Here is a 13,564-nt window from a genome sequence, read left to right on the forward strand (position 1 = left end):
GGTAACAGGAATCAGGATTTTCTCACAAAGGAGAATTAGATTTATAGATCTACAACCTCAGGGCTAGAGGCAAACCAAATGTATAAAAATGATGGATGACGAGCAGGCTGCACTGGAAGTCTGTGGGGAAGGAGACCCTCTCAAGATTCCTGGTTTCTTCTCCCTTCCAGGGTTGTTTCTTGTAGATTTCTTTTGGAGCATACATCAGGCTCTCTGCCTTTCCCTGCAGCAATAACCCTGACTCAACAGTAGGCACAAGCCAGGAAGTTCAGCTCAACTCATCATTTATCATATGGGAACAGAGCATGAGATGCCAGGTATGAACCAGACCCAATCCTTGCCCCTGAAGGGTGAGGGTTAGGGATGGTGGCAGAGACACCAAGTCAAGGACTGGCACCACCAGAAGACAGACAGAGCAAGGAAGCTTTCAGCCGAGAGCCTCGGGAAAGACAGCAGGTCTGTTAACACCTTGATTTCAGGGATCAGGCCTCAAGACTGTGAAAGAATAAATTTGGTTTTAAGGCACACAGTTTGTGGAAATTTGGCAGCTCTACAAAACTAACGTTCAGATGTAAGATTTACAGTGAGCCTCTCAACAGAAACTGCAGGCACTTCTTTGGTGGGCCAGAGGTTAAGATGCCACACTACCCGTGCAGGGGGTGCAGGTTCAATCCCTGGTCAAGAAACTAAGATCCCAAAGGCTGTGTGCATGGCACAGCTTAAAAAACAAAAACAAAACAAAACAAGAAAAAACAAAACTATGCATAAAAGAGTATGGAGTGAAATAAAGTACTGTAAGACAAAAAAAAAAAAAAAAATCCATCAACCTAGCATTCTATATCCAGCAAATCTGCTTTTCAAAAACGAAGACAGGAAAAAAAAAAAAAAAAAAAAGACAGACTTTCTCACACAAGCAAAAACTGAGGTAATTCATTATCCATACATACACCTTGCAAAAAAAAAAAGTTAAAAAAAGTTAAAAAAGAAATTCTTCAGGCAGAAGGGAAAACATATATAGGTCAAAACCTTGGATCTACATAAAGAAAGGAAGAGCGTTAGAAAAGGGAAAAAAAAGAAAAAAATATAAAATGATTTTTCTTATTTTTAGCTGATTTAACTGATAACAGCCTAGTAACAATGTACTGGGGGATCATGGCATATGAATTAAAAAATGAATAATGTCAAAAGGGATGGGTAGAAGGAACTATCAGTGCTCTTTATTAAAATACATACATTGGAAAAAAAAAGAAATGACAAAATCCAACTGGTGGTCTCTCTGAAGAGCAGAATGGAAAGCCTAAAATGATAAATTATGAATCTGGGAAACAGAACTGAAGAACTAACTACCTGAGTGTAGTATAGAGAGAGAAAGAAAGGAAAAACGTGGAAGAAAAATGGACATGGAGGACAGATTCAGATGTTCCAAATGTCTAACAGGAGTTCCAGAAGGAAGGATAAGAAGGGAATTTTTGAAAGAACAATGTCTGAGAATTTCTTTGAACTGAAGTAAGACATGAATTCTGAGATGGAGCCAACAAGGATAATAAAAACAAAAACCAGATCTAACTATAGCACAGTGAAATTACAGATCATTAAAGATAAAGAGAAAACTCAGAGGTAGATTAACAACACAGAACTGAGAATCAGACTGACACTGGTCTTTGCATCGCCCACAGCAGATACTAGAAGACAACGAAGCCATCAGCTCTGAGGCTGAAGTGCTGTGGCAGTGCCACAGACTACAAGAGGCAGATCCAACACCAGAATAACACTAAAAAAAACACTTCACTGCATCTCCCTCCTGATGATTCTGGCTAGGGCCCTGTTCTGTGAATTAGAGGGAAAAACAAAAAAAACCTCCCATGGTGGTTCTTATGTGACCTCCAGTTAAGAACTTCTGTGCAACGGGATCAAATGAGAGAACAACTAATTTTGGAGGTGCAGTGTTGGGAAAGCTATAGACAGGAGGAGGCATTGCAAAGATCACTGGGAGTTTACTAGGCAGGCAAGCTGGGGGAGGACAAGGTAACCAGAGAGAAGGAAGAGAATGAATTGGTGGCAAAGAGGAATGAGGGTGAGCAAAAGTACTCTGCTTGGGAAAAGCAGCCTGGTGTGGCTTAAGAAGGGATGATCAGGCAGGACAGGATGGGACCTATCCCACCCGCAGAAAATTACTAAAAAGATACCTTCATACTACTTTCACCATCAAAAAATAAAAACCAAAAGGTTACCTGCGCGTTGCCATACTGCACAGTGGAACAGTGGTTCTTGATGTCACCTTTGCAGGCTTCATACAGATCTGGTTCCAGGCGGATGTCTTCTGTCTGTATGAGAGAGCCAGCACGGGAAAGTAAGCTTACTCTACGCTGGTGAGATCAAATGCTCTACACATTTGTAGACTGGACCTCGTCTGGTGGCCATAAATGCTAAGGGGCCACTGTGATAATGGGAGGAGGAGGACTGAATTTCAGTTTGGCCACTATTCTAGCTTCATGGCCTTGGACTTTCTTTGCAAAATGAAATGCTACCATTCTACTCTGACCCCTTCACAGGACTGCTGTGAGATGAAATAAGGTAGTATGATGTGGAAACCACTCTGAAAGCTAAAATCATTATATGGAAGTAGGACTCTATTTTTATTATTTTACTGAAAGAGCCATGTTCACATCTAGGGACCCAAAGTTTCTATTATAAAAGGATGCATAGGCCAGTTCTACTTATGTGGAAACCTGGTCATGCAACTTTGGGGATATTAGTATTCTCTGGTGTTCATTACTACTTTCTGCTTAGAATGAGTCTTCTCAAGAAGACTCTTGAGAGTCTCTTGGACTGCAAGGAGATCAAACCAGTCAATCCTAAAGGAAGTCAGTCCTGAAAGATAATCAGTCCTGAATATTCATTGGAAGGACTGATGCTGAAGCTGAAACTCCAATACTTTGGCCACCTGATATGAAGAACTGACTCACTGGAAAAGACCCTGATGCTGGGAAAGATTGAAGGCAGGAAGAGAAGGGGACAACAGAAGACGAGATGGTTGGATGGCATCACTGAGTCAATGAACATGAGTCTGAGCAAGCTCCGGGAGTTGGTGATGGACAGGGAGGCCTGGAGTGCTGCAGTCCATGGGGTCGCAAAGAGTCAGACATGACTGAGCGAATGAACTGAACTGAGGTGAAATAAATACGATTCAAAATACAAAACATAAAATTAATACATATTTTTAGCTGTCTTAACATGGCTTGGGCCTCACCTCAAAGGTAAAGTGGAAGGTGTCCTCTCAGTGTACACTGGGCGCCTTCCCAACACCCACATCACCTTGATCACCAGAAAGCTCATCAGTGAGTGCCTCCCCTGACGGGGGACGGGGCACAGATCTCAAACTACACAATCCAACTGGAGGAGGACCTTTGTTTCATGCGGGGCCAGTTTTCTCTTGTTTCTGTTTTCCTGCTGGAGATGAGTACTGGAGCAGGTGGCCCGGGTGTTGCGGACAGCCATCGTGCAGCCACGAGGGAAACCAGCCTTAATGATGAAGCTGGTGCCCAAGGACAGCAGAGTGGAGAGGGAGAGACCTCAACCCTTGAGGACATTATTGATGCAATGATTGGCATCATATACTCACAGCTTGTCTTACAGCTGGACTTCCAGTTACGTGTGGTAAAAAATACTTAATCATGTTAAAAAAAAAAAAAAGGGAAATGAGAAGCTGTCCTCTGGTAAAACTTTAGCATGCAGCTCTAAGTCTTAACCATCACGCTTGTGGCTAAAACCTTCCACTTTGCCCTCGCCCTTCACCCAGCTCTCTGAACCCTGCCCTGTGGTTCCCGGGACCAGAGCTGTGCTCCCAGGCATTACCATCTCCAGCTCCTCCACCCGCAGCTGCTTGCGGCACTTCAGGGACACCCTGTGTTCCTTGACTTCCTGGAGAGTGTCGTTGCGCACGGTGGTGCTCAAGCAGATCACCACGTCCACCCTGCGTGGAAAGAAGAGGCCTGAGCCGGGCTGGAGCCACACAGAAGCAGACGGCCAAGCCCTGGGCTGGGGCAGGGGCCACACCAGCCCTCCAGGGCCCATGTACCCCTTTACCATGTTCTGAATGCCTTTCCTGTGAAGTCTCACTGTGTTTTCAGAGTGCTCAATGCAGCAATTTGACTGTACACGTCACAAACACTGGGCCCCAGCCCGAATGCCGACAACATGCCCGGCTGGTGGGGAGGCCACAGAGGCGACGTGCGTGCCAGGACAGTTTAACACTTGTTTTGTCAAATGCATGTGACCAGAGAGAAATGCTACTCCACTCTCAACTCTGGACAGTATCTTTGCTACACTGTGAAAATATACTCTGAGAAGGACAGAAACCTAAGCAAAAATGGGAACCCGGTTTATCTGAGGAGAAATGCGTTCCGGAAGTTCACTTCTGCGAAGAGCAGCATAGGAGAATTTGGGAAGCCATGCTATCAAAGCTCATCATTCTCCTCATTAGGACCTGGTTCCTAGATGAATACAGTGTTTGTTTCTTTACTACTCTCTCACTCAGTGAAGGCCTGTGTGGCTTCCCTGAGAGATGATGTAATGGGATGATGCCCGAGGACATCAGGTAACCTCCTATCCACACTGCAACCTGCTCACTTAAGTACATAAACCTGTATCTGCTTCATCAGTTAGGCGGTCTGCACGGGGAAATGAAACAATGTTCCTTTAGGCCACAGTCTCCCCACTTCAGAACTACCGCCAGGCGTGGCTCTCAGCTGCCACAGAGAGGCTATGTCCAGGCAGCCCGGGGCCTAGCCGTAACACCAAGGGGTGTGCAGGAGGTCACCTTCCCAGACGGGGCTCGGCCTTAACACCAAAGAGGTGTGCAGGAGGTCACCCTCCCAGACGGGGTCCAGCCATAACACCAAAGGGGTGTGCAGGGGGTCACCCTCCCAGACGGGGTCCAGCCGTAACACCAAAGGGGTGTGCAGGGGGTCACCCTCCCAGAGGGGGTCCAGCCGTAACACCAAGGGGGTGGGCGGGGGGTCACCCTCCCAGATGGTGGCCGGCTGCCTGACATCTTAGCTACTCATCCAGCAGCCAAGAGGGGCTGCAGCGAGGCAGAACGAATCAGTTAAAAGCTACATACTTCTTCTTTATGTTGGGGCAAAGCTTCAACACGTCCTCCTTGCAGGCCATTTTAAACTTGTACGAGAACCGAAAATCCTTCATCTGCACCTGAACAAGAAGATGGAAAATAAAATCAGCAGCTCTGTGACAAGGCCTCACCGGCATTGCTGGGTGTAACTGCGCTCATATGCCGTCTGCAGCAGCCTGCCTCCCGGCTGGCACAACCCTGTCTCCCTCAGGCTCCCTGGCTTGAGGAACTCCCCGCTGCACGCTCCCGGGAAGCATGATCTTCTGGTCTTCTGCTCCCAGGCACGCCGGCTTGCAGTCACACACGGGCGGGGCCTCTCCCCCGAGGTCTCCCTATGGCGTGCTGCCTCACTTCCTTGACACTTCCATTCAAACACGCCCTTCTCAAGTTCCCTTTTCTCCATCACCCTGCAGGCAGTACGCTGCTTTATTTTTCTTCACAAACTCAGCTGAAACTATATACTTATATGTAAATGTGTTTTTGCTTTTCTCTCACCAGAACGCACCCAGGTCGCCGAGAGCAGCGTGTGTCTATTCTTCCCCATCTCCCAGTGCCCGCAGTCCAGAGGCCCTGAGAGCCACTCGAGGAAGCAGTCAGGGAGGCTAGTCCCCCAAGAAGAGGTCAGTTTTACAAAGATGACTAGATTTCATCCTCCTGGGAAGGAAGTGCTTGCTTTATTAGAAGTACTTCACTTAGGCCTGGGGTAACTACAAAGACTGTGGTTTAATCTTCTTACTCAAATGCCAGACCTGGGTAGCATGATTTAAAAGAAAGGCTCATATCCCAGTGTGCTGATACCCATCTGAGCTGCTGCACTAAACAGGTATTTGGAAAAAATGACTTTTCACTGAAGAGGTGCTCTGATGTCCTGAAAGAGGAACAGGTTCAACAGCCTAATCATTGGATACAAGGACGTGCCGGGCACTACTGACCAGCTGGAAGTGGGTGACTCCGACGGCGCACTTCTCGTTCATATCCTTCTGGTGTTTGTTCTGAATCAGACACTCCATCAGGTCCCCAGAGTCTATCTGGTTATCTGCCACATCCTGGGGAAGGCAGTGCATACTGAACACTTCATTTGTAACCATTCCCGAACAAACCCCGTACCCCAGCCCATGAAAAAATGCAAACGAGACTGATTCTAGAGCCATTACAAATAAGGCGCATCAGAAATTATGTCCAAACAAGCCTGAGAAATGAAGGACCAATGTTCAGTGAGATAAAATTTACACAGCAAGTTGCCCTCCACGAAGCTCCAATAAAAACGTGTACTATGCAGTCCTTTTAACTCCTTTCCTTATATGGAGCGGGCAGCAGGCTTGGGGATAACATCTAACATCATCTCCTGGTTGTCAAGACTCCTGTGGTTCCTGAGTATGTTTTACTCCCACAATTTAGGTAGTTCAGTGAGTCATAAAGTAACAGAATTCCCTCAACATCAGGTAGAAGGAGACAGCTGAAAGGGGAGAGCCACCCTACTGTTAGCAAATCTTGGTGGTATGTATTGAAGGCAACCCAGTCCTGCTAAGGGGGTTCCCCCTTCTCCTTTCCTTACAAAGGGCATCTTGGCAAGTGCTTCTAACCACCTCTCTGGTCGTCCACGAGGGGTCAGCAAACAGGGTTTCCCAGGATGGTGGACCCCTCCTGACTCCTCCTGATGTTGTTTACATTTTCAACTTTAACTTGTTAAAGTTGGTTATCACTCAGGAACAATGTGGGCATTGTAAGTCCAATACACGTGGGGGCCAAAGCCACAGTGAAATTGGTTCTAACCCGTGTTCCTCCAGATGTCACTTACGTGGCAAAAGTTCTGAATGATGGGCTCACAGGCTCTCATCAGCAAGGCTTCTATTTGAATATCCTGTAGAAAATTAAAATATGAGTAATTCTACTTTAGAAAGGGCCAGGGGTGGGGGAAGGAGCTGTTTCTTTCTCTGCGTCAGTGTCATCTGATGGGTAAATAACCCATTAAGTGCGTTTGGGAGCTTTCCCAGCATTTCAATGAGCGCCTCAGCATGAACAGAGGTTCCATGCTCCTCCTCTAATGTTCCTTCATGGCACTGTGGAAGGCGAGTTTTCCAGAGGCAGATTCCCCTTGCGCTTGAACAAGAGGTAAGGCAGGATTAAGAGCAGTGGGGAGAAAAAAAAAATTTACAAATAATACTAGAGTATGTAAAGCCTTTGGAGTTTCTCCCCAGGGCCAAGTAGTTCAAAATGAAAACAGGAGTGACTGACATCTATCACCCCGTCATCAGACCAGACGACAAACCGCTGCCTCCAGGGAACACATGCTAACCGCCTTCAAGGGAACTAACTGCTGTGCAGCACCAGCTGCTGAAATAACATTGTCCTTTAAAGAGCTGCACACCCTAGAACGTCCTCATTAGCCCACAAGGACGATGGGAATGAGAAAGGAGCTGACAGGAGATAAAAGAAGGCAGCACACTTTTGAAAAATAGAAGTGGAAAAAAAAAAAAAAAAAAGATCCTGAGAAATATAATTTTATATATTGCCCATTTTGACAACTTAAATAGTTCTAAAAGGCTAATGGTAAACAAAACAGCAACTCCCCGTTTCCCTGATGTCTGGCCCTACAAAACAACTTAAGCATTTTTAACTGCCTCCCCTTTAATGATAATCTCTGTATTTTGAAATAGTATGCCTATGCTTAGAAGGTTTTTTAAATCTCACTTTTTATATTTTATGGAACAAAGAAAAACACATGTAATCAATCTTCCATGTTTAACTGCAAATCCCAGGCGTTTATTTCAGTGAACACACATTACCAAATGATCTAACTGAAAGAGCTAAAGGATGACAGAATAGGAGTGCTTGGGCTATCCTTGAATGTAACTAATACTGGTCTAGTCACTGTGTTAATTCTGATTTATGAAGCAGATCAGAGGGCCAAATGCTGGAGAAACGAGGAAAGGGGTTCAAAAGCATCACAATACTCTTCTTGATAAAGCAAGCAGGCAATCTGACAAGGTTGCTTTTGTTCTACAGAGAAGCTGCTCTCTCAAGAGTCTAGAAACAGCGGAACTAAGAAGAAAAGAAAGGCTGCTGACAGGGCACTTTCCTTCCACAAGTTGCAAACTGCTTACCTCGGACTCTAACTCCGTGAGGTTGCCAACTATATCTCTGCACTCCACAGCTAAGTCATCAAGATGATCCTGGAGGCATTCAAGCTCCTGCAAATAAAAAGGCAATCTCTTAGCATTTGTTAATTATATCAACGATCAAGGGGAGATGAGACACAAGTGTCCACTTCCTTTTCAGAGGTCTTTTCTTTTTAAAATGAATTCACTGAACAAAATGCTAAAGCTTTATTTGATTCCCCAAATTGGGATTGTTGAAAAGACAATGAATGATTTGATGTATCAGGGTGGTTAAGAGGGTCAAAGGGGTACAGCAACCATGCAAATCCTTCAGAAGGCCAAACTGGTAAGTCCACAGAGAGTCAACATTTGGGTGTTCTCAGAGTCTGAAGACCTTACAGGCCTTCATTCCATTCAGTCAACACCCTGCTAATCTGTACTTTCATGATAATCACTGGACAAAATATTCAGTGAAAGAGATGGCATATTTTAAGACTCCTCATGGGCAAAGCAGACTGGGGACACAGGGTCTAAAACACAGTAGAGAATGAATAGGTCCTGCAAATCAAACCTGGGATTCTAACCCTTGCCGGAATAAAAGGATCCTCTGAGGGTACCTGCACAACAGGTGAGCACACTAGAGCTTGAGTAACTAAAAGCTATCTTACCAGGGAACTGAGCTGGAGCTACCTTGTAACATCCGTCTATTATTAAACCTAGAAGTTTTTTTTGTTTTTTTTTTTTTGTCAATATGAGTTTTTATTACAATAGCAATTACAATCATTATTCCTGGAATAAACCTAGAAGTTTTAAGTTTTACATTTAGCTTACTTTCCAAAAGCACATGAACAGCTATTTCTCAGCAAAAGGCTCTGTTAAAGGATCAAGTTTAACTTCCTGACTATTCTGCAAGAATCTGTTTTGGAATCAGAATGGAAGTGGAGTAGAAGGACTGCAGGAATTATACAAGAGTCAGAAAGGGAGTGGAGGGGTGGGGGGACCCTAAAGGAAAATGCATAAAACTTCTGGGAGTAGATAAATGGCTAGGGGGAAAATTCCACTTGTGAACTCATTTCCTAAGTTTAGCTCCAGTGATGGGCTGTCCCGTGGTACAGCTTTCTCACCGTTACTTTACAGAGGGCATGAAAGGAAACTGTTTCGTGGGATTCCATATGACCATACCCCTTGTTTCATTAGACAGAGGCAGTAGAAAGCTAAATTATATGCCATTTTCTAACAATAAACTCGACAGAACTACAGTAGGCCCAGGAAACAGACGGCTAAAAATGATATTCCCAGGCCAACAGATCTGAGTAGGCATTATGTTGCTTTTAAAAAATGTCCAATTGCTGCATATGTGACTTTTTAGTAGTTTAATCCCAGAGGGTGTTTTGGAGTGGCACAAATGGAACTGTTCATGCCTCATTCTAGTATTAATGGGGCTTTAAACTAGCAGCTGCTCCTCACTGCTTGGTTCCTTCACCTAAAGATAAAAGATAAGCCATCTTCCCACTTAATTGCTGGGATGCAGTAACATATCTTACATATCTTTTTTTTTTTTTTTTAAACTAGGCACAAAATCCCAACAAGCCACTTATAGCACGTATCTGGTTCTTGGGACTAGTCCTTTTCTACTCTTTCCTGAAGAGGTTACAAGTGCCTGGCTAGGGTTATGAGCTCTGAGCAAGAAAGTCAATACACTTCATTTCTCTGAACATCAATTCTATCAATTACTAAGTGGAAAATATAATTCCATTCCTACATCTCTTTTAGATCTGTGGTAGGGCAAGCACATACACTACTCATGCATATCAGTATTTACATATCAGTGTACATATTTGTACCCTGCCTTCCCTCAAAAGGACTTAACGTACCTTATAAAAGAAAAAAAAAAGGGGCAAGATAAATTAAAAATGAGTAAAAAAAAAAAAAAAAAAAAAAAGGAAACTTTAAGGAAAGTGGAACGAAGCCAGTAGCAAGTCAGTACACAAAATGCCTACAACAAAATCTTATACACTTGCTAAAGGCAGGCTACATCTTTGGCTCGAGGCTTTTCAAGAGGCAATACAAGGAGAGAAAACAATCAGTTATAAAATGTAATAACCGTAACATTAAACCAAACTAGCTGCTTAGGAGAAGTACAATTACAGAGACCAAAGGGAACCTTTTCCTCAGGATTTCTTATAGAGAGAACAGTGACTAATGCAGCACGCCCCTCCGTGAAGCCGGTGGAGAGGGACTCCGCGGTGTCGGAAGCCCACGTAACGCTCGTCGTGACCAGCGTTACTGTTGTCGCCACAGGACAAGCAGGTAGCTTTGCCACCTACCTGTCCGGTCTCTGTTTTCTCACTGCACCATTTCCCCAGATCGATCAGGCACTTGTCTTGGAGGGCGGGATCCAACTTAACATCCATGGCACGCTGGTGGAGGATCCTCTGGACTTCAGCTCGGCATTCCCGTGAGAGCTATATGAGAAATAAGAAGCAAAATACTAACCAAATGACACGAGATATACAAAATCTATCATCAGAAAACTGATATATCTTTACAGTTATTTGAATCAAACTTTGTATCTCATCTCTTCCAGAAGAAAAATTAAATGTTCTAGGAGGCTTCTGAACACCTTTACCTCTTGGAATGTGATAATACATTCAGCATTTTCTAAAATATCGTACGAAACACTATCCTTTTCTCAGAGGATCCTGATAAAAGTGAGCTAGGACCAAATCGCTACACTGAACACATGAAACTAATATAATATTGTAAGCCAAATGTCAATTAAAATGTGAACTGGATTTGTCTGGATAAGGTAGAGAGTTTTTTTGTTTAGCTAAACCAGTGTGCCACGACTCTGTGAATGCGGAGTAGAATGCTGGTCCTGATTTAAGAGAGAATAAACGGTATGGGACTGGCAGGCAGCAAATGCTGCCAAGCATACACAAATTTCCCAACAAGAGGCAGCACTCAGGGCAGAGGAGTACCAAGAGTGGAGGAAGAGGCTGCCGCTCCCCTAGTGCACTGGGGGGAGGCCTCATCAATGCAGGCATTACAGGTCCTTCCGCCAAGAGCAGACGCCTAACAGCCCTTTATGTCTTGGCTAAGAGCTTCTAATGGGTCTTTAAAGCTACATAAAGTTAGGGTAGCAGAATCTGTCTACTTGTCTATTTAGATTTGGTAACATAAAGAAAAACTGGAAATGTCCTCTCATTTTGTTAAAAACATAAAATCAGATGGGAAGAAGCTGGTAGAACAACTCTATGTATAGTCACTGAATGAAGAACCTTCAAGTAATGAAGTAACCCTCTTCTCCAGATACACTAACAGTTGTCTTAGGATGAACAAGAATCACAACAGTGTGTAGCAAACAAATTAAACAAACGACCAGCAGGAAGAAATGAAGTCAGTATCGAGTGCATACCCTCCTGCCCTGCTCCTCAGTGCGGTAGGCATGGCGGTATAAGCAGGAGAACACAGCTCCGGGAGGCATAAGTTCACTGGTTTCATTCCAACCGTGGGTGTGGCAAAGACGCGATGCATCTCCCTGGCATTTGCGGTACAAGACAGGGTCCAGCCTGTAAGGTTAAGAGTTAAGAGACAATTACTCTTTCTATGCCTTTCCTCCCAATGACATGCTAAGGGGTTTTGCAAAGTGCTTGTCTGTGTACCGGTCGAGAATCACTTCTAGGGTAATGGAGACAGCAGGTAAGCACAAGTATATTTCTGAATTCTGTTCTTCAAGAACACACAGTAGTCAATCTGGAGAAGTTTAACCATTAAAACAGAAGATTTAAGTTCTACCTCAAAGATGGTATCCTGCAGTGTAAAGCACACATTACAATAATGGACTCGGCATTAACATGCCCTGGTTGAAATGAGACAAGGGTTGTAGCTATCACCAGGCAATTTGCAGCTTTTCCTTCCATTTTTTTCCAAGTGTGAGTATAATTCAATCCTACTTGCTATACTAGATTCATTAAGATTAGAAAAGGACAAGATAAATAATCTACTCAAGTTCCTTTCTAGTAGTTTCCTATGCAAGGTAAGGCAGTTACATTTTTAGTTTACCTGCACATGCTTATCAATTTAAAAAACTTTTTTGACAGTTAATTCTGACTCTGGAGACAGTGAGTTAGGTGATGAGCCGGCTGCATCTCCAAATCAAACCAATGGATATTTCATTCTGTCTACATGATAATGTCAAATTTGAGGGAGGGCTACTTAATGGGAGGAAAAAGGCTAATATTTAATAAGCAGCTTTAAAGATTGTGAAGCATGGGGTGGGAGGTGGGAGGGAGGTTCAAGAGGGAGGGGACATACATACACCTATGGCTGATTCACGGTGATATATGGCAGAAACTAACACAATATTGTAAAGTAATTATCCTCCCATTAAAAATATAAAGATTGTGAAGCATCTTTTGATCATGGATGAAGGAATCACAGAAGAGAAAAAAACAAAAGACATTAGAAACCAAAACCCAAAGACATAATTTTTTAAGGTAATAGACTCAGTAAGCTCTTTGCTATTTCAGTTTAGTATGAAACTGAAATAGCAATTTCATACTTACTCAGACAGCATGAGTAAGCATGGGGAAATTCCCACCCCACTTTCTGAAGTCCTTTCAGGAGCTAACTTGAGGAAACAAAAACACACTGAGTCTTCAAATAATCTCTGTTGACTGCAGCCAACACAACAGTTATTCTGACCATGACAGAGAGTATTCTAGTTCATCGACCTCCCTCTCCCCTTTTCTGGTTAACAGGATGAGAAGAGAATCAAGTTGTCATTTACTGATAAGAGCTTCTTAAGATAGAATAAATTTAATAACTTTGAATTAGTCACAGAAATAAACTGAAATCCCATACCCAAGACAAATCAATAAACATTAAAAATCACTATTCTCTTCTTAGAGACGTATTTGAAGATGCTTCCACTGCCCCACAGGTGCCCAAGTTCTTTCCAGATGGGTCTGTGATATCAGAAACACCTGACCCTGACTGCCAATGTAGTAATTAATGGGGACACGGGGACAGACCTGCAGGGGTGGCCTCTGCCTTTAGATACTGTTCTGAAAGCAAGAAAGAGGTTTTTCTGGAGATCAGAGTGCCAGCTATCTCACAACTTAACAAAAACAAATTACTAGTGATTATTTTTTTTTAAAATGTGAAGGATAGTGACTATCCAGGAGAACAGGCAGAGGCTTAGACTTATTATGGCTTCAGAATACTCACTTCCAATCTCGGGAGATGAAATACTGCAGCTCTAAGAGACGGTGTTCACAATCTTCCACCATTTTCTCTGTGTATAAATGTTCCATCAGGCACGAGAGGATCC

General features: G+C 43.7%; 1 protein-coding gene across 1 annotated transcript in view; it reads right to left on the bottom strand.

The window, feature by feature from the left end:
- Window positions 1-13,564, bottom strand: part of GLG1 (golgi glycoprotein 1) — a 122,195-nt gene that overhangs the window by 12,240 nt on the left and 96,391 nt on the right. Inside the window, exons 10-18 of the mRNA XM_055553423.1 lie at window positions 13,462-13,563; window positions 11,648-11,801; window positions 10,557-10,694; window positions 8,236-8,322; window positions 6,930-6,992; window positions 6,064-6,177; window positions 5,123-5,211; window positions 3,856-3,973; window positions 2,232-2,324 (exon numbers count right to left, since the gene is read on the bottom strand). Coding sequence (XP_055409398.1) covers window positions 2,232-2,324; window positions 3,856-3,973; window positions 5,123-5,211; window positions 6,064-6,177; window positions 6,930-6,992; window positions 8,236-8,322; window positions 10,557-10,694; window positions 11,648-11,801; window positions 13,462-13,563 — 958 coding nt within the window. The remainder of the gene's footprint in view (window positions 1-2,231; window positions 2,325-3,855; window positions 3,974-5,122; window positions 5,212-6,063; window positions 6,178-6,929; window positions 6,993-8,235; window positions 8,323-10,556; window positions 10,695-11,647; window positions 11,802-13,461; window position 13,564) is intronic.

This window comes from Bubalus kerabau, chromosome 17, assembly GCF_029407905.1.
Source record: "Bubalus kerabau isolate K-KA32 ecotype Philippines breed swamp buffalo chromosome 17, PCC_UOA_SB_1v2, whole genome shotgun sequence".
In the NCBI taxonomy this organism is placed as follows: domain Eukaryota; kingdom Metazoa; phylum Chordata; class Mammalia; order Artiodactyla; family Bovidae; genus Bubalus; species Bubalus kerabau.